Source organism: Lytechinus variegatus, chromosome 3 (assembly GCF_018143015.1).
Source record: "Lytechinus variegatus isolate NC3 chromosome 3, Lvar_3.0, whole genome shotgun sequence".
In the NCBI taxonomy this organism is placed as follows: domain Eukaryota; kingdom Metazoa; phylum Echinodermata; class Echinoidea; order Temnopleuroida; family Toxopneustidae; genus Lytechinus; species Lytechinus variegatus.
The window spans coordinates 58,372,702-58,394,852 of NC_054742.1; the positions used below are offsets into that span (position 1 = coordinate 58,372,702).

Below are 22,151 nucleotides of genomic sequence, written 5' to 3' on the forward strand. Positions count from 1 at the left end.
GTCATAGGCGGTGGAAGCAGGGGGGGGACAGGTCCCCCAAAAAAATTAAGGTGGGGGGATGGTCCTTCCCCTAAAATTTTAGTTGATAACCTTTTTTTTTCCTTCTTTTTTTTTGCTTGTCATCTTTTTTTTTTACATCATGTGTCCATTGCTCCCCCCCTGACCATGACCCTTATGAGCTATGCTATGAATTCCCTGCATGTAATGCAGAGATGCCAAGTTCAAAGACCAGCTATGCGTGAGATTTTCTATGAATCTGAGTGAGATTACAGACATTGTGTACAATGTATATATCTGGATAGGCTGTGATAGTTACGTGAGACAGAAATTTGAGGGGATGAACAAGAGTCCAAAATGCTTGAGTCTCACGCATAATGCGTGAGACTTGGTAGCTCTGGTAATGTAGTCTCAGAGCAAGTTTGTCAGTGAACTGAAATCAGGCTGGATATTAACTCCCCATATGAAAATGAACTCGGTGCATGGAAATGCACAAGCTGACCATTCTGAGGTGGTGGATTATTTAGAGGCCAAAACGTATGGAAAGGTGCTTTATCGAACTACAGTATAAATGGATTTAATTGGATAAAGACTGCTAGCTTTAAAGAAATATATCTATATATATATGACAATTTACACGCTTTTTACGTACTGCTTGGTGAACGTCATTCTGCCGGGATTAAATTAGCCCTTTTGTCCTTCATTATGTGAAGCTATAAGGGTAGTTTCATAGTTCATATTGTCATTTTTCCGCATTGGCTATTCAACTACAAATTGAATTTTCTGTTGAAAGCCACTTCAGAATGAAAGGTAATCACATTTGCAAAAGACCAAGTCCTAGCAAATAATATTCGCCTTATTCTCATCATCAGTGGCCGAAAGGGATTGTTTCATAAACTTGTCGAGGGAGCACCTCAGTTTGAAAACTTGGTATTCACTCAGATTTTTAATCTGTCAATACTAGGTGATCAGAACATCTTCATAAATGCGTCTACCTCTGTAAATCCATGAAACAATTTTCACCAGTCCCACCCATGCAATTCACAGTACGCTATGATTTATGAAGGTTTTATTTTTAATCCCAATTTGCAGGAAAATTGAATAAACAATCCCATAATTTACTACCACCCCCCCCCCCCCCATCTCCATTAAAAAAAAGGATCCGAAAGATAAGAGGTAGAATCAAGTACATGTACTACTAAACCCCGGCTGTAAATGGACAGCATGCAGTACAGCAAAGTGCATGCTGTCAAGATAGTATAGTACGTCGCGATATGCGATTGCACAAAATACGAGAAATGAAAGCTGGCGTGTGTTTTGCATTGTTGATGCATATGACGTCACGTATCAGGTTCACTGAAGCTAACCTTGGAATGCGATCGATAGAAAGAGAGGAGTGTCAGTAAGTATGTGTAATTTAGACTATAACGTTAGTTTGAAGCATGATAATCATTTGAATTTTATTTGATAAGATCCGTTGTGCATTTTCACAAATACAAACATCACGAAAAAAGCGGGATATGATGGGAATTATTTACTAATCAAGGGCCATTTTAGTATGCGAAGAGATTTGCTTACTTCGGTCCCAGACGCAGAGTTTGGAGTAGGATTAGGGTAGGCCTAGGATTCTTTTCTGCATGGCCTGCGTTATGGTGGGATTCCTCCAAAAGAGTCTGAGGCGGTACCGAATAGATCTAACTCTGGGGTTCTGAATCTGAATGGTTGGGTTAATAATTAGGTATAATTGTACTTGATGCCCCCAGGGGACTTCAATGTTTTAACTTTGTGGTACTCCTTGATTTCGCGATGATTCTTCGTTTCCAAAATGTAAACATTTTCTTTTCTCTCGCTTAAAAAAAAAAAGAAAGTAGTTCCGGTTTGCGCTAGCACAAACAGGTGCATCTAAATGAGCGCGCATCCTTGCCTCCTCATCTATCCTCTTATTACTTGCACTTGATGCCCCCAAAATTGATGAAAGCGGTGATCCGGCAGATTCCTAGTCGTGTTAACAGAATAACCTTGATAGCTAGAGAATAAACTCTATTATTACTTGTATGATGGGGTGTCCAAACTTCGCGCACTTTTCAAAAATATTTATCAGGCTTAATTTTGTCCACAAATTATTCATAATTTATACAAAACCAATTCAAGAAATAGCTACCACATTGACGGCAAGATCATTAACTATAAAATCATGGACGAAAATGTAAGGTAGGTCACCGGGCTTCGCCGGTATTGTGATTGTGATTGTGATTGTGAATGCGGGCTGTGCTGGAAAACCGTTCAGAAAAAGTGTGACCTAACTTCGCGCACCAAAGCTTTTGTGGAGATTTAAACAAAGACTCAAGCTCAAAAAGTGAAATATTTATATCAGATTGATGACAAAATGCTATGGAATTGGTTAGTACCACATTTAAAGGTAAATGCTAGTTTTGGTAACGATATCAAAATGAGTTCGTACAGAATCCAATGAAATGACCACCAAAGTGTCTGTTTGTATAAATAAAACGCATGTGCCAAAGGATTCTGGGAAGAAATTGTGTAATTGCTGAGAAATCAGCAAATAAGCACAGGATTCGGGTAGGGCGTCGGGCCCGACGCCCTAAGCAATAATTATACATTGTCCCACGTGCGCTTATCTGTGTTGGGGATCTTCGGTGTGAACATTTTTCAGCGTAGATTTCAAGATTTCACAAAGTTCAGTTAATGTAACTGTAACAGATCTAGATCCTCGATGATATACTGACAATTAAGCCTTGTTTTACAGACTTTCTCATGAAATCAGTGTTTACTGCAACTACTGGAATTTCTCTTTAACTCACATTTTTTATGATTTCTGCTTGTAAAATGGTGATATCGTGATGCTTGTTGCTTTCTTCAAAACGGGCGCTAACGGTGACAAATTTGCCGATCTTTTGCCAATATTTTCATGAATACTGGACTAATCCTAAAGAAACTTTCAGCGAAGGGTAATTTTAGGTCGCTTTTCACATTGATGATGTCAGATTTTAAGGATATTGGCAAGTTTTGGAGATAATGACCGTCCGCGAAGATTGGACACGCGCGAAGTTTGGACTCAATGCCATACTTGATGCCCCCAAATTTTCCGTCATAACATTGTCAAATCAAGTTAACCTTGTTGGCTAAATTAATCTTGATAGCTAGAGAATAAACTCTCTATTATTACTTGTACTTGATGCCCCCAAAAATTTCAACAAAATTAACCTTGTAACCAAATTTAACCTTGTTGGCAAAATTAACCTTGAAAGCTAATGTAACCTTGAGAGCTATAGCTCGTCTCTCCTATATTACTTGTACTTGATGCCCCCAAATTTTCCAGCCATTCAGCACGTTTATTCAGAAGTTTACATTCCACTAACCCCATTTTCCCCTCTTTCTATTTTCTAGCCGTGCAAGCCTTCATAACATCAAATCAAATTAACCTTGTTGGCTAAATTAACCTTGATAGCTAGAGAATAGTCTCTCTATTATTACTTGTACTTGATGCCCCCCAAAATTTCAACAAAATTAACCTTGTAACCAAAATTAACCATGAAAGCTAATGTAACCTTGAAAGCTATAGCTCGTCTCTCCTATATAACTTGTACTTGATGCCCCCAAATTTTCCAGTTATTCAGCACGTTTATTCAGAAGTTTACATTCCACTAACCCCATTTTCCCCTCTTTCTATTCTCTAGCCGCGCAAGCCTTCATAACATCGTCGAATCAAATTAACCTTGTTGGCTAAATTAACCTTGATAGCTAGAGAATAATCTCTCTATTATTACTTGTACTTGATGCCCCTAAAAGATTCAACAAAATTAACCTTGCAACCAAAATTAACCTTGTTGGCAAAATTAACCTTGAAAGCTTATTTAACCTTGAGGGCTATAGCTCGTCTCTCTTATATTACTTGCACTTGATGCCCCCAATTACTTTATTTTTTGCGCGATCAACCGAATCACGCGCAGATGGATGTCAACTTGCCGATGGTAAACAAGGTCGGGTCGAGGATCCATGAATCAAGGTAAAACGTTGATGTCCCCTGGGGGCATCAAGTACAATTATGCCAATAAATATTGTTGAGGAGAGCGGCAGCGCACTGTAGACAGTGGAATTACTTGGGAGCTCCGGCCCGCTTCGCAGGTCGGAGCCTACAATAGTATACATCATCATGTAGTCGACCAAAAGCTTCAATCTCGGTATGTTCCGCTGAACTACATTGGCTCCACTCACCAATACATAGACTGAAGAGCTTAAAGGCTCGTACGCACAGATGACGTATTGACGTTAGATCTAACATTCTGCGGAAACCCGATTTTCGGATTGTTTTTTTGTACTAAAGTCACATTTTTTAATATAAAAAAGAAATTACATCCAAATTTACGAAAAAATATATAAAATTCAGAAATATCGTACCATAGACATTATTTGCAGTTGACCCCGAGAACATATTGACAACATTGAATAGGTACATTTCCAAATTCACATTCAAAGTATAGGCCCCTAACTCCATTTTCCCAACTTTTAACTGTAGATTTTGTTCAATGCATCTATTACATTAGGGCAGTTTCAAGGTAATAGAGTGACATTCAAAAGCAAATTTTTGTATACAAACAAAGATATCACCCATATTTTAATAGTTTTTTGCGAAGAAATGGTACCTGATGGAAGTTGCTGAAACCCACTTTTCAAAATAATAACATTTGTTATTTTGATCCACTGAATAAATGAGATATGAATATTCATAAACATGGTTACAGAGTGACGCAAAATGGACATGCATATATGAGGAGAAAACATATTGCTCAAACTCTATGAACTTTAAATTGCTATCACAAATTTGATTTATTGTTTGGATTCTATGTTCTAGCTTTATGTTGCATTACATTGAAATATTAGTGTATTTCATTATTTACAACTTCAAAAGTAAACCCATACCTGGTTACGGAGTGACGGTGTCATGTACAGTATACAATCCCGGGGGGGCACTCGACCAAAAAAGAAGTAGGGATGTGCCGTGGGGGAGATAAAAAAAAACGGGGCCTTGGAGCGGGCTTGTTGTAAAAAGGAGGGTCCTTGGAACGGGTTGCCTGCGTGTGATTGCCTATGCATCCCTATGGAACGTGCATGCAGCTAGCTCGGCGGCACGGGGCCGGATGCGCTAGGGCAGAGGCAATGGTCGGACAGTGCTCTGCGGCCGCTTTTCACCAAAAATGCGGCTTATGTAGCAGATCAATGCGGACAGAACAGCCAACGGTGTAACGGAAAATATGCATAGCTTTGGAGCGGATTTCTTTTGTCTCGACAAAAAGAAAATGCTATTCTTTCGAGCGGCTTTCTTTGTTCTTTTGCTTAATAAGACAAAAATGCTACGCCTTGGAACGGAAATTTGAGTGTGAAAATGGGGGTCCCCTCCGCGGCACATACCCACTATGCACTATATAATGAGTGCCCCCTCCCCTCGGGTATGTAAATTCTTGTATGGTAATTCTTGTATGGTTTGGATTCTCCTATGAGGAGATGCGTAAGAAAGCAAATTTGTGGCTAGTTATGTTCCCCTTTTGTATTCATGAAATTCCATAATCATATGAGTTTTGATAGAAAAATTTTTATCCAGATTTGAAATACCGCCAATATAATTTTTTTGGAAAATTTCCACTTTTGCTTGGAATTGCCCATTAGAACCCTACATACACTTTTAACTATGACGTGAGTGCTGTGTATAGTATTACGAAAAATTGAGAGAAAATGACACTAATGGCAATGATGACAAAGCAGGCAGTATCTCAGCTTAAATTAATAATTTTCCTGGTATTGCAATTTGCTCCATAATTTTTGAAGACTCCTACAGAGAATGTCTTGTTGTGTGGCAGCTTTTTTCCATAGGATTTTACAGAAAGTAATTAAGATCTTTTATCTTATGACAAAAAATGATAAGCAATTTTTACAAGCAAAATTCTTCCTTGGGCCCATATTCATGTTGAAGTTCACAATATCATTTTTAAAAATATGTTTATTCATTTAAGTTATTAAATAGGTTAAGGGCATATATATGCTAAAGTTGTAGACATGTAATTTAAAAAATATCAAAGGAGAGATGAAATATGTACATGAATGTCTTTCTGTCAACCTAAAAACTCTAAAACAAAAAAATTGAAAGAAATCCTTTTGATATACGTTATAATTGATGGTTTTGTGTAATTTCTATCGTGCCGATAATAATAGAACACATAAGTGTATGAATGAAATTAAGATGGTATTTCCGGTCACTTTATATTTCACTTTTTTGAAGCACTTAATGATTTTCAGACGCGATTTTTTTTCTGGGCTTCATTTTTGTAACATATCACAGGTGCAGGTGACAAGTGGGACCTCGCAGCTCAGCTTTTTTAAAAGTCAAATCAATATTAGCAAATACCTTTAAAAGATAATGTAATTGTAATTTAATCATGCCTCTGCTTTTTTTTCCTCCCTAGCAAATCAAAATACTACCAAGCTTGCAAAAGCTTGTACAATGGGAGGTGAAGAAGAAAGATCCAGTAGTGATCTGACAGTTGGATTGTTGCTTGCCATCAGCTCAACGGTATTTATTGGATCAAGTGGGATAGTCAAGAAGAAGGCTCTTATTAAGATTCATGCATATGCAACAAGAGCAGGTATGTTTTGGTGGACTTGCAGTTTAATGTAATTGAGATCATATTTTGGCCAGTAGAGATAAGACTTTACATGTATAAGGATAATGGTAACATATCAGTTATGTTTTTAAATGATTATCGTATATCCTTTTAAAAATTGTAATTTGTTCAGTTTTATCAATTTTTACCATCCTTGACCATGTGACAGTTTAGGATTTGGTTGGCTTAAACTTTTAGTTTGGTTACATCAGAAGTTATGATGGATACTTGTTAAATATTTGCAGATTATACATGTACATATAAATAAGGATTTTGTTCACAATGTTAGATAATTTGATTCAATGAATTTATCAGTTGACCAAACCAATAAGATGAACTGTAATTCTCAAGTTCTAAGGAACTTAGGTGCTGACTTCAGTGCAATTGCATGATGTTTTTAGGAGATTACCTATAAGATTCTTTGCTCAAAATATTCAACATTGCTTTCAGTATTTTTTTTAATCATTCTCTTGTCTGTTCAAACTTTTTGAAGCCCTTGCATATTTTGGAAATTGGATGTGTAAAGGTGACTTCTGCAGAATTAACCGGTCAATGCCTATAATGATTTGCACATGAGGATGTAATTAGATTATACACATTGTTTTAAAGGATTATTTATTCATATCATGATTTTGGGTATTAGGTATTGCATGGTATTTTTTTCAGTATGTAGTGTATGAAAGTCCCTTTTTTTGTAAAGTTCAGAGCATAACTTGTAATTTTATCTTGCAGGTGATGGTGGCCATGCATATCTGAAGGAATGGCTCTGGTGGGCAGGCTTTGGACTGCGTAAGTATGATTATTATTTCAAAAAAATCATAAGTTTGTGTTTATTTGTGAATCATAGGGGGCAAGGTGGAGTGGATAGAATTCCTAAGCTGGAATTCACCTTAATGCCATGGTCACACCAGTAAAATTGACTTCAGACCAGGGAAAAATTAACTTGGGGATCTGGGCGATTTCATCCGCAAGAGGCTCAAAAGAGCTCCCGAAAAATTCCTATTCACGGCATTGGAGGACATGGCCTTGGATAGCCTTAGATTAATTTGAACTCTGTACTACATACGTCTATAAATAAGAATCTTGTTAATCTTTGTAGAAGAAATTTCTTATTGTGTTACCAAGCATCTGAAATTCTGAATGCTCAATTAATGATGTATCAAAATTTGATAAGGGTTATAGTTAAAGATAAATTACAGTAGTTGCAGTAAAACTCTGATTTCGTGAGAAAGTCTGTAATACCAAGGTTAAGTAATACTATATCATCGTCGATCTAGTTCTGGTACAGTTACATAAACTGCACTTTGTGAAATCATAAAATCTAAACTGAAAAACAATCACACTGAAGATCGCCAACACAGATAGGCACACATGGGACAGTGTATATTATATTGCTGGAATAAAGACCCAATGGAAGTGCCCAAATCCACACTTATGCTTATTTCTCAGCAATTACACAACTTCTTCCAGAATCCTTCGGCAAATATTTTTTATTCATATAAACAGACACTTGGGTAGTCATTATATTGGATTCTGTAAAAAGTCATTTTGAGATCGTTACCACAACTGGCATCTATCTTTAATTCAGTCCCATGTTGTAGAACATACAGAAATAAAATGCACATAATATCTACTTTCTACCATGCTGATAAAGCATAACACTGCATACAAGGTTGATGAGCATATATTTTCACTTATGCACAGTTTTGTTTAATTGCATTTACTTTGAGTTGCATGATTTTCCACTATATATTTCTTAATTCTTTCTTGGGGGGTGGATCATGGGATGGGCTTAATAATTGTGCTTTCTGTAAAATTACGTTTATTCAGATGGTGCATGTATGTATGTATTGTTTTTTGCTTCACAGAAAACTGGGGCTTTTATAATAGACATTTGAAATATGTCTAGGTATTTTTGTACAAAAAGTTTTTTGTCTCTCGCTCTTTGATTTTGTACCACTGATGTCGTCTACTTCACTCAAAACATTGCAAAATTTTGTCATTGACTCATGTTTACTGAGTTGTGCATGAATATGACCTTAACAAAGCAAAGGTGTGAAAGTACTGACTATATCTCTCATAATTATTTTCAACATACCAGTATACAAACCAAAAGTAAAATTGTCAGTGTATTCGTTTCCTGGTTGGGAGATCAAGTTCCTCTCCTCTCCCTCTTTTCCTATATCAGACGTACATACTCTCTACTTTCCATTTCCATTCGTTGAATGTGTAATGCAAGGGATTTCAATATCTTTCTAATTCATTTTCATTTGTTGAATGTGTAAATGTAATGCAAGAGATTCACATAGATGTATATTTCTTAATTCATTGTCATTAATATTGAATATGAAATGCAAGAGATTCCAATATATTTCTTGATTCATTTTAATTTGTTGATTGTGAAATTCAATAGGTTCCAGTATTTTACTAAATTCATTTTTATTTGGTATATAAACAATTAAAGAAATAACAATATCTTTCTCATTTCCTTTCCATTTGTTGAATGTGTAATGTTAGAAATTCCAATATATTTCTAAATTAATTTTCATTTATTGAGTTTACAATGCAAGAAAAAATGAATAAGTTTCCATTTGTTGAATGTGCAATGAGAAAGATTCAGATATCTTCTAACTTCATTTTGATTTGTTGATTCTCCGATTCAAGAATTAAAAAATATTTTATTCTAAATTAATTTTCATTTGTTGAATGTTCAATGCAAGAGATTCCAATATCTTCAAAAATCCATTTCCAATTTGTTGAATACATGTGCAATGCCGTACCAGTATCATTCTAAATTCTGATCATTTTCATTTGTTGAATCGTTCTCAATCTCTATTTGCAGTGGCTACTGGGGAGTTCCTCAACTTCATTGCCTATGCCTTTGCCCCAGCTCTCCTCGTCACCCCGCTTGGTGCTCTTAGTGTTTTAGTTACGTAAGTTGGATATATCTACATTATATCTATATGGATTTGAACTTAGCCATGTATACATGTCAGACCACATAATTTTTTAGGGGTATGCAGACCATGTAAAAAAAATTAATCTGATGGTAAATTGTATAATGTTTGTTTTTTTCAATTTTCACAATTATTGGAAAAACTGCCTCCCCCTCCACTAATTACCTTGACATTTGTATTTACAATGTACATGTACAATCATGTGCCAGTGACTGTGATGTGTTTGTTTTGTCCAGCTGTAGAGGCAAATGTGTATGTAGTACAATGCAGTAAATAAAGATTGAGTGTGTTGACTATCAAAATATTTGTGCTTTGAGATAGGTCATTCGAAATGGATTCCATTTGACCTAGAAGATGCTTTATTTTTTTGTCCTTTGGTCTTTGAATTGATTGGAGTCTTTATTCACTTTTGTGTATTTTCTATTATACTATTGAATGTAGATTTCAGGGTCATATACATGTACTTCTACGGGTGATATTTTTTTTACGTGGTTCGCTGTACATGCAGTTAAGCTCATTATAAACTATATACATAGTCTGTATTAGTCAAATACTATTAATATCTCACAATAAATAATCATGTATTACAATGTTGGATATAATATTGTTCCATTTGACATTATTCTATCGTTGAATCCCTTTTTGTCAGGGTGGTGCTACAGGGTGGCAGGGTCGAATGCCCTCCCCCCCCCCCCCCCTCCCAAGCTTTTTCAAGTCGTGAACAAGAAGAAAAGAAAATAAAGAAGTTCTTGCCCATGTAATGTTAACCATGTAATTCAATTGAGAGAAAAAATGATGTCACCTTTAAGGCAGTCTTGCCCCGCTATACCCTGCGCCAATTAGTCTGCCGTGCAAACTCTTCACTCTAGTAAAGTGGTCTGAATGCCCAGCCTACAATGGCTTGTGTACCGAAGGCCCTCGAAATTGAAACAGCAAGGTTTATATGCTAGTCTCGTGCAAAGACCCACTTTTTTATCAAAGTTTCAATCAGGGTCTGTGCCTGCAGACTAGGGGCCACCCCTGCTTATTGTGATATTTCCTCTATATTTCTTAACATTTTCTATGCTCCTTTGTACTCCTAGGGCTGTATTATCCCATTACTTCTTGAAAGAAAATCTTAACTTACTTGGTAAAGTCGGCTGTATGCAGTGTATATTTGGGTCAACCATCATGGTTTTACACGCACCGGCAGAAAAAGGGGCCAACACATTGGCTGAACTGTCCATACTTTTACAAGAGTCAGGTCAGTATATTCTTTCTATGCATGCTCCCAAGTGCCATTTACCTGACGAGACAGCGAGAAATTTTATCTTGCCATGTCGACTTGATTGCCGTTATATGATTCTTGGCTATCTTTTTAATTTGACTTAAAAATGTTTGTCATCATGGAGAAATATGTAATAAATAATGATAATGTAACTTGTCATGACAACATACATGTATAACTTTTTATACATTTACTTAGCAAGATAAACTATCTTGCTATTTGTACATAAGCCGACTTGGCAAGATTACATATTTCACCATGCATTTATATTTAGGATATTAAGTAAACATATCAAGGTAAAATGATGTATTGTGAGATGTCAAGAAGATAGGTACTTAAATCCTCCATACCTTTCATCCTCATTCAGAGGCGTCGATCCTGGGGGACAGGGGGGCAATCGCCCCACCAATGAAATATTTGGGGGGGGGCAAACATATCGTTTTGCCCACCCCATAATTCTGCATATGCAAAAAATAAAATAAGATTGTAATGTTACACAGAAATCAGCAAGCGAGATTGAGATACACAACTTGCTCCTTATCTAAAATCATGCTAAAAAGTCCGCTTTTTACATTGGAATACAAAAAAAATTTCAGCTCTCGCTTCCCGCTCGCATCATTTTATGTAGCAAAACCCATACTTTTCTTGATTAAATAGGTGAAAATAATGTCCCGTTTTCAGTTCTAAACCTTGAAAGAATCTCACTTCGATGTGCAATAATCTTTGTTGAATATATATCTTGTTGTTTATTGAAAACGTCCATTAAACTCAATTTTTTTCAGATCGAAATATCAAATTTTTTTTAATTTTTAGATACCCATCTTAAAAATGGTACCAAAAATGCTTAGAACATCAAGCTTTCAGGTCTGATTAAAAAGAAATTTCAGCTCGCACTTCGCGCTCGCATTAATTTGTTGGTGAGATATGTGTCTCTATCTCATGAATCATATACTGTATACATGTATATATATATATGTGTGTGTGTGGGGGGGGGTGTATGTGTGAGTTTGTGTGATCGAGCGCCTTTGGAAAGTTGATTCATGATTTTGCCCCCCCAATTTGAAAAATCGATCGACGCCCCTGTCCTCATTCTTGTTTAATTTGAGCATTTTGCAATCTTTGTGCCCTTATTGTGACATGATTGTTAATCCTTAAAGATTGGTTTAAAATGGTGTACTCATTTCTCTCCTATTCAAAGTGATTACAATCCATTACATCCTATGATTTTCTAAGGACCCATCCTTCCCTCCTGGGGCCTGTTTCATAAAGGACTTGCAACCGTTATAATTATGCCACTATGGCAACTACCATGGAAACCTTGATTCTGATTGGCTGCTGAGCCCTGTTACCATGGTACATGTAGTTGCCATTATGGCAAAGTTACAACAGTTGCAAGTCCTTTATGAAACGGGCCCCAGACGTGCATCCAGACAGATTATTACTGTATATTATTGAAAATATCTCTTACAAGTTTTTCTTTGATTGTTTAGCATGCCTTGTCATTACCACGATGGGCCATGTTCTCAAAAGTAGTTTGAATTGTGCCATAGTACAAAACCTTGGTTTATGCAGATTTGTGTACATATTTATGCTTATTTCATTTCATGCACTAAAGAAAAGACCATGTATAAATACATGTGAGATCTGCATAAACCATGGTACAATTGAAACCTCTTGAGAATAATGGCCTACATGTATGTCTTTCCTTTAATCCCTCTCTGACAATGTTTGTGATGTACATCAAATAAGAAATAAATTATTATTACAATACTTTTTACTCCTCTCCTACAGTATTTGTAACATACATCGTAGGACTATTAATAGTGGTGATCGTCCTCATCTACGTAGTCTCACCAACGTATGGCCATAAAAACATCTTGGTCTACCTCTCTATTTGCTCCTTGGTGGGCTCCCTCTCTGTCCTCGCTTGTAAAGGTTTCGGCATCGCCGTCAAGGAATTCTCCAAAGGCACAAACACTTTCCTCTTCCCCATCACGTGGTTCCTGCTGACAAGCCTTGTAATCTGTATATTAATGAGCATGCACTATTTGAACAAAGCTCTGGACACCTTCAACGCCGCGGTCATCGCTCCGATCCATTACGTGTTCTTCACGACGTGTGTGGTGACCGCTTCGGGGATACTCTTCAAGGAGTGGGCCAGCATGAGCATACAGGACTCGTTATCCACGCTCGCCGGCTTTGGGGTCATCTTTATGGGCATCTATCTCCTCCATACCTTCAAGGATGCGAATATATCAATGGACGCTGTCACTCTGATGTCGCCAAAGACCAAGGGCGAAGATCTGTCGCTGATGAATAGTCACAGTGAGGTCGTCTCTATGGATAGTGATACAGAGTCAACAGGCAAGTGAAATCCCATTATCAGAGCTTTCCTAAAGCTTTGTTTAGATATTAAGATAACATTTAGTTTTTGGTTGGTAATTTGAGTAATTGATGAAACAGTTGCAAAGTGACTGTGGAAGGTTGTTTTCCCCAAAAACTTATGTTTGCAGTAACTCATTAGAATAACCAAATTGATAACACATTGAGCCAATACTTCCCAGAGATGCCAAGTTCAATGACAAGCGATGAATGGGATTTTAGGCAGGGAACCATGACCCCTTGGGAGATCACCAGGGACACACTGCAATACTGGCATGAGCAAGAGATTTAGGGGATGAGCAAGTGTCCCTAATGCAAGAATCTCATGCCTAGGGCCCCTGGTACTTGGTCATGTGCACTGCACTCAGATGAGCATTATATGGGACTACATGAAAATTGTCGGCCAGGCAGTCTCTGATTTTATTTGTAATGTTCTGAATGTGAAGGCATTTGAAGAGCAGTCCTCGGCATACGACCATTCATCAAGTTATTCTTCCGGTTTGTTTCCAATTCGTCTAATGCCAATTCGTCCAATTGCCAACTTGTCTACTATAATTTGGTCTACCATCAGTTCGTCCACTATCCACAGGGTCTAATTGCCAATTTGACCGCTCACCATTTCATCTAATAACCAGTTAGTCCAATAGCCATTTAGTCCACAAACCATTTGGTCTAATTCAATAAGTGGGCGAAATGAAAGAAAAGAAAATGGGTATGAAAGTAGACCATGTGGTGAGTGGACGAATTGGCAATTTACCATTCTTCCATGATATCATGGAGAGAATTTAAAAGCCCAGTGATTATTTCCTTCTTTACATTGCAGCTTTATTTATCCCTTTATTTATTTATTTGTTCAGGTTAATTCTAACTAAGAATGAAAAAAATATATATATTGTGTGTAATGGTGCTTGTATTTGATACCAAAAGTAGAATTTATTCTAATTTAACCTTGTATAAATTATGTACTACCTAGTTCACACTGTCACGATTTGTGTCACGATCAAAACCCTGGTCTGGATCATAAAATAGGCATACATGTAGTGAACTTATCAGATCAATTGTGGCAATGTATTGACTTTGGAGAAAAAAAATTCGCAATGAGCCAATCGTGGTATTTGTAATGGATCGCTCTATAGTGGAAACAAGGTATCAGAGACAAAAATATGCTCTGATAAAAAATGTCATCTTTATACTTTTAATATAAAAAAAAAATAGGTAAAGACCTACACTGTATTGAGATGATTTTTTTTGCCTATTTTGTGGCTGTAAGCTTCTTCAGGCGATGTCTGCTGTGACTGGCTAGAGGTGAGGTTTCAGCACACACAGTTGCTGTCCAAAGATGCAGACCGCACTGTAGTGAACAAAAAGCTTTCGAAATATTTTCGTAATTTCTTGACTGTACAGAGTTCTTAGAAAATTCTGTATATTTTTGGCTTTAGAATCAGGCTCTTAAAAAGTTTAAACAGCATGTTTGTTCTTAATCACTGCTCTGTATGACACACATAGAAAATAATAAATCCATGCCATGAAATGTCTTGAAAAATATATGTAATTGTATGCTGCCACCAGTGATTGTTAGAGATCAACTTTCTCTAAGTACTTTATGTGTAAAGTATTCAAATTCATGTTTACGTAATTATTTTTTCGAAAATAAGATTACTATTATCATTGCAATAAACTCTTTATTGAAAATTGAAATACAAGAACATAGATTGCAGTGCTTGAGTAACTTAATAGAAACATAAATACTTCATAAATTATATTTTATATACTTGTATAGAGAGGTGAAACAATTGTACTGTAGGCCTAACGATTTTAAACTCAAATCGTGTAGAATTAGGAACCTTTTATGGTGTATTTCTTCGACCTTTTTCACTGGTTACAATAAAGTTACAATGTAGTAAGCATATTTTGGCTAATATCCTGATTTTCATCTTATAAAGTTATTTCTGATGGTGTTTTTTTTTCTTGCATACCCTGTTTATGAGCTCGAAGAGAATTGTCCACAAGCCATGGTTTATTTAAAATACCCATGTTAATTTAATCTCTGTTTACTCTTTTTACAAAGAAATTATATCCCCCAAACACAAAAAATTAAGACAAGAAACATTCTGTGATGGTTTTATTTATTTTTATTCTGTTATTATTGTATGAGGGGATATATTTGCATTATCTTGAATTTGATTAATAGTTGATCAAGGCTTTAGGGAATCGTTCTTCCACAAGTAAGTTAGGAAATATGCAATTTATAAAAAAAATATTAAGAAAGACATCTAGACCTGTATTATGGTTTTTAAAACACATAAATGATATAGAATAATCAAGAAAAAGTATGTAAATACTAAAGATATGATTTATAAAGTACTTGTATTTTTCCCTTTATCGTCTTTTTAAGTGGTTGTTATCTGGAAATATCTTGTATATTGTGATTTTTGTGTGTTTTTTTGTATAGATAAGGTATTGTATACTGGGGGTAATTGATATTAAAACAGTACATGTAGTTTGTAATGCCTTACGGGTAAGAGTCATGTTCGTAAGTTAATTCATTCAGGAAAATGACAAATGGCTGTTATTTTAATCCAAATTATAAATGCAAAGAACTGGGGTGTATGTCCATGTAGAATTTTGTGCATTGTATGCATGGCCGTATGCAAATTTTTTTCCTTCGATGGCAAGACGCTTAAAATTTTTTGAAGAAATTCATAAGTGAAAGAGCGAAGTGACCAAGCGTGACGCTGGGGCGCTTTTCTTAAATGATATTGAAGGGTTTTGTGCACATTTTTGGTGCATTTTGTGACAATTTTCAATTAATAAAAATGTAAGTTTTCAAAATTTCTGCCCCCCTCCCCTTTGTTGTCTACCGTCATGATTGTATGGATTTATAGAGTGCCATATATTACCCTTTTTGTCTCACCTGCATAGCAGAGTGAGACTATAGGCGCCGCTTTTCCGACGGCGGCGACGGCGTCAACATCAAATCTTAACCTGAGGTTAAGTTTTTGAAACGACATCATAACTTAGAAAGTATATGGACCTAGTTCATGAAACTTGGACATAAGGTTAATCAAGTATTACTGAACATCCTATTAGAGTTTCATGTCACATGACCAAGGTCAAAGGTCATTTAGGGTCAATGAACTTAGACCATGTTGGAGGAATCAACATCAAAATCTTAACCTGAGGTTAAGTTTTTGAAATGACATCATAACTTAGAAAGTATATGACCTAGTTCATGAAACTTGGACATAAGCTTAATCAAGTATCACTGAACATCCTGCATAAGTTTCACGTCACATGACCAAGGTCAAAGGTCATTTAGGGTCAATGAACTTTGGCCGAACTGGGGGTATCTGTTGAATTCCCATCATAACTTTGAAAGTTTATGGATCTGATTCATGAAACTTGGACATAATAGTAATCAAGCATCACTGAACATTTTGTGCAAGTTTCAGGTCTCATGATTAAGGCCAAAGGTCATTTAGGGTCAATGAACTTTGGCCGAATCGGGGGTATCTGTTGAATTACCATCATAACTTTGAAAGTTTATTGGTCTAGTTCGTTAAACTTGGACATTAGAGTAATCAAGTATCACTGAACATCCTGTGCGCATTTCAGGTCACATGACCAAGGTCAAAGGTCAATGAACTTTGGCCGAATTGGGTGTATCTGTTGAATTACCATCATAACTTTGAAAGTTTATGGATCTGATTCATGAAACTTGTACATAAGAGTAATCAAGTATCACTGAACATCCTGTGCGAGTTTCAGGTGACATGATCAAGGTCAAAGGTCATGTAAGGTCAATGAACTTTGGCCATGTTGGGGTTTTTTGTTGAATAACCATCATATCTCTGTAAGTTTATTGGTCTAATTCATAAAAAGTGGACATAAGAGTAACCATGTATCACTGAACATCTTGTGCGAGTTAGAGTAGTTTTCAAAGTCAGCACTGCTGCTATATTGAACCGCGTGATGCAGGTGAGACGGCCAGAGGCATTCCACTTGTTTATATCATATTTTGGTTGAGCATGATGAAATACTTGTGCAACCCAATTTTGATGGGAATCGGTCCTTTTCGTCATACTTTTTATAAATAGGGTATCAAAAAGCTGAAATGCAAATAAAGTGTTTATGACGTCATCAATTCGGTACTGTACATACCCTGAATGTACTTAGTAAAAATAGGTTTGTACAGTGCAATTTTATGTTTAATTATTTAATAAATTGGACATTCTGCAGCAAAGGATGTACTTTTTCATACTGATGTGAAAATTAGGGGGAAAATTGTAATGATTGATACATGTATGAATAAACATGAATAGATTTGATTTTTACTTGAACTAATTTACAGGTGTAGATCATACATAATCATTTCATGGGATGTGGTGTTTGACACTTTTTTTAAATTTCTTCTTTTAAGCCTTTTGTTTTATACGTTTTCTGTGTTTTTCTTTCACTCACGTTGAGATGATTATATCATCAACAGATGGTTTTCGTTTAATTGGTTTTATTCTTTCCTCTGTGTGTTTAGGACATATGAAATCTACCAGCGAGAGGGTGAGATTCTTGTAATTTCTATTACCAGGGTTTTTTTGTGTGTGTTGTCGGTTCAGTTGGCTTACAATTAATACAAAACAAGCGTCATTGACTTTAGGAGATTTTAATGAATTTTGAATAGTGAAAGCTGCAAGTGAGAGGTCGTAAATACTTGTAACTCTTTCTCGTCGTCAATGCCATATACCGGTATGTAGAGAAAATGGTATTGACCACATGAAACAATACTGCAAATTTTACTGGTTTTCATGGCTTATCAGACTAGTCATAAGCTTGTCATAATAACAAAGTTGAAACTGTTCAAAAGCTATACTGTAATTATTCAACCTGGTTGGCTGGTAATAAACTTGTTCTAGATATTTTGCGATATCTTTCGGATGGTGACCTTAAAGGTCGGTCCCAGACGTAAATAATCATACCTGATTGATACACGTCTGAAAAAACTCAAATACATACATACTTAGTATCCACATTGGGGCTTGGGGTGATTTTGTCCCCAATTATAGAACGCACAAATTTAAAGCTTATACCCTCTAAAAAATTCCAAGGATTTAAAATCAATTCAGATCGGCTGTGAATAGTGACCAGCCGAATATTAGATTTAGAGTTAAACCTTGTTGGTTTGAATATAAATCTAAAAGACTTGAATTTGAATCTTATGAGATTTAAAAGTTAATCATTGAGATTTAAAATAAATTTGAAAAATTCAGCTGGTTGCTATTCACAGCCGATCTGGATTTATTTTAAATCCTTGGAATTTAGAGTGTATACATGTAAGCTATGTAAAATTATAAAGCAATGCAAATTTTTCAAATTTTTGTTGTCACCGCTTTCCAGACTCATCAGTTAATATCATCATCATGGCCTTGTGTTGTGCAATCCTAACATCCTACTTGATTATTAGTATAAGCTTCCCAAAATCGTCAATGATATAATATACTGATCATGATATTTGCCATACATTCGAATGTTTACATTTTAATACATTTTTTGTATGTTGGATGTTAACTTCATTTGTTCCTTTTCTGCTACATTGTATTTAATTTAGATTTGCAATTGTCAACAGTTAAAGAAAAATATTTTATATGAATTATTACAAATTATGTTGCCAGCAGATTGAAATTTCAATTACCTTTGGGCTTTAGAACAAAGTACTTGCATGCAATTCATGGTCTGTGTTTTACTCTTGCACAATTGCGAGGCGGAATACCCTGTCAACAATGTTTGGGGTTTTTTTAATCAGAGTAGCAAAGTACAAACATACCTTGTTTGTTTTACTGATATCAACTATTACATCATAAGAGTTTTCAAGAATGCCATTTGTTTATCATGCTGGCACATCAACTGTCTGCATGTTTCTTTCTTGTCAAACATTTTTGTGTAATTCCTCATTCACTAAATAGATTACCACCATTAAACAAGATATGAGCCCTCTTGTGGTGAAATAATTCATAACTCTGCCATCAGGATTGAAGTTTGAACTTTATTGCAAAGAATTTTTTTGTTTTCATTCAAATCATTGAAAATGTATGACTTGTTAAATCATCACTGACGTTACATGTACATAGCGTGCATGTTTATTTTAGGAGACATTACACGTACATGAAAGAAAAGTCATGCAAATCATTGAAAGATTAAAAGTGTTTTACTTGTTTGAATGAAGTAAACATGTAATGTAGATTTCAAATAATTGACATTGGCAGAGGCATGAATTTCCATGTCAAAATCAATTGATTATTAAATATAATGTAGTACTCTCTTATAACTTAGCCTTAAAGTATTGTGTCATTTCATTATGAATTTCTTGTTGATATTTGTGTAAATGATTGGTAAATATATATATGTATGTTCATGTCAAAATGATGATTTTTGTTGTACCTGTGCAAGTAAATTTATCTTCCATCGAATGGCATTGTAATAGATATATTAGTGATTTTATTCTATTATGAGGCTGAACGGGAATTTATTGCATTTTATATGCCATTGTTCTATGCAAAGATATGATTTTTATAATCATTGATCGATGTGTATTAGTGCGGCAGATGTGGATACTGTAACAATTACTAACATGAAAAATGTAAATCATTGTTCAATTAAAGGTAACTTACATATATGTATGAAATGTTGCGATTGATTGTGAAAATCAATCGTAACTCTTTGTGTTACCCCCCCCCCCCCCATGGTATGACCTATCAACTTCAGAATGGGATTGTCTGTTTAAAGAGATTGTGACCATGTTTAACTATAATTGTCTAAGTGTGTACTTATGTATGTATGAATTTATGAATGTATATTAATGTGATGCCAATATATATATTTTACATGGGAGTTAGGCAGGAAATTGGACTAATAATAATTCCCCTAAATGTTCATGTAGCAGAAAAGAAGTTTTGCATTTTCCATCAAGCATAACACTGAAAATTTCATCAAAATCAGATGTAAAATAAGCAAGTTATGGTATTTCAAAGTTTCGCTTGATTTCACACAACAGTTCTATGCACTCTGGTCGGTATGCAAATGAAGAGACTGATGACGTCATCCACTCACTATTTCTTTTGTATTTTATTATATGAAATATGAAATATTCTCATTTATTCCTCATTGTCAAGTGCAACAACTACTAATTACTCCCTGAACATGTAGAATTAGCATTGCTTGATACTACAGTGCGTCCCAAAAAAAACTATACACTTTTGAAATGGCTGCCAAATAAAAAATGTAGCACTTTGGGGGAAAAGACTTATAGATATGGAAAGCCAATAAAGTCAACTTTCAAATGACACCAAAAAGTTGGAAAATTATTCATGCTTGAGCGAGCACTGCCCACTGAAACAGAGGGTATGCAAATAAGGGTGGGCTGGAATTAGCCTTCCAATTTCTTTCAGATGTTTTGTTTGGTACTTGCAAAGTTGAAGGTTATTTGGTGAGTTAAAGATCAGATGTTATCAGTTTGTTGTTTGTGAAAATTTCATACGTTATTAAATTGAAATTTAATGCATGAGTGATCATGAATTGCAATTTTTAGTGCAGCTTTATCATGTGGATCATGTGGATCTTAACAATGTGTTCATGACAGTCAGGAGAAGAGGGGGTAATATGACTTAGGTAGGTGAAGTAAGTTGATGGGCTTAAGGTCAACAGAACATTTAGCAACCCCTCCCTCCATCTCACCCCCTCCCCCCACTTCCCTCCTCCTGGGAGACTAAGCTTGGCTAGGCTGGGCAGGAATTAGCCATACAGTTTTTTGAGAGGTTAGTCCTTTGGAACTTACAAAGCTAAGGGTGTTCTGCTATTCATGAGTGAGATAAGTTTTGGTTTTAATAGGCAAATTTCATGAATTACTCAATTGAAATGTACTGCATGAGTGAACAGGAATGCAATTTAGTGTGTAGCATATTCATCTTGTGGACATCAGAAGTGTGTTCATGAGAGTCAGAGTAATGTGATGGTACATGTACCTGTTACAAGCAAGAAGGCGAGGTATGCTAAGACTTGGTTAAAAGGGCATTCCTCTTTTTTGTCCTTTTACAAATTAAAAGTCATAGGTACCCTCCCCTCTTCACCTCCATTTTCCAGCCCCCCCCCCCCCCTCTCTCTCTCTCTGTCTCATCTCCCGGATTGTAGCCTTTTCAAAACTTAACTGCCAAGTGACCGGTGGCTGATGGTCAGTTTGAATGATTGCCAAAAAAAAATTAATGATTATGATGATTAATGAAATAATTTATTGGAAAAAAAATGAATGTTTTATTGATCACATTGCACATTGAATGAGTTAATTTACTGATAAATTGTTGATTGAATGATTGATAGGAAAAAGTTGATGCCCTAATTCAGAATTAATCATTAAACCAACATTCTGCTCTGGACTTCACGCGTACATAAGAATAGCCATCAGTCTCTCAACAGGAGGGGAGGGTGGGAAAGAGGGAGGGGGCGGGGCTGAATGTTCTGTTGACCCTTATTCCATCAACCTACTTCTCCCACTTAAGCCCTATCTCACCCCCTATTCTCCCGACTGGCCGACTCCCATGAACACATTGCTGAGATCGCCATGATAAAGTTGAAATGCTGCCCCAAAAGATATCCAAATGATAAAGCTGAAATGCTGCTCCAAAAGTGTAATTTGTGTTCACTCATGCATAAAAGTTCAATTTAATAACTTAAAAAATTTGCTTAAGCTATCAAAACTGATCAAGGTTGATCATTAATTTATCACAACGCCCTTAACTTTGCAAGTTCGAAATGATTTGCCTCTCAACAACTGAAATAAATTGGAAGGCTAATTCCAGCCCACCCTAATTTTCATACCCTTTGTTT

General features: G+C 35.8%; 1 protein-coding gene across 2 annotated transcripts; it reads left to right on the plus strand.

Annotated features, from left to right (window-relative positions):
• The first annotated feature begins 349 nt into the window (after positions 1-349).
• LOC121411485 (magnesium transporter NIPA2-like) lies at positions 350-18,565 on the plus strand. Of its 2 annotated transcripts, none has more exons than XM_041604248.1 (7): positions 350-1,403; positions 6,477-6,656; positions 7,407-7,463; positions 9,517-9,607; positions 10,714-10,874; positions 12,690-13,262; positions 17,812-18,565. In XM_041604248.1, the coding sequence occupies exons 2-7, from the start codon at positions 6,515-6,517 to the stop codon at positions 17,850-17,852; spliced, it is 1,065 nt and encodes a 354-aa protein (XP_041460182.1). In that variant the 5' UTR covers positions 350-1,403; positions 6,477-6,514; the 3' UTR covers positions 17,853-18,565. The 2 variants fall into 2 exon arrangements, with proteins under 2 accessions (XP_041460182.1, XP_041460181.1); XM_041604247.1 differs by having other exon boundaries at positions 350-1,399.
• Positions 18,566-22,151: the final 3,586 nt, after the last annotated feature.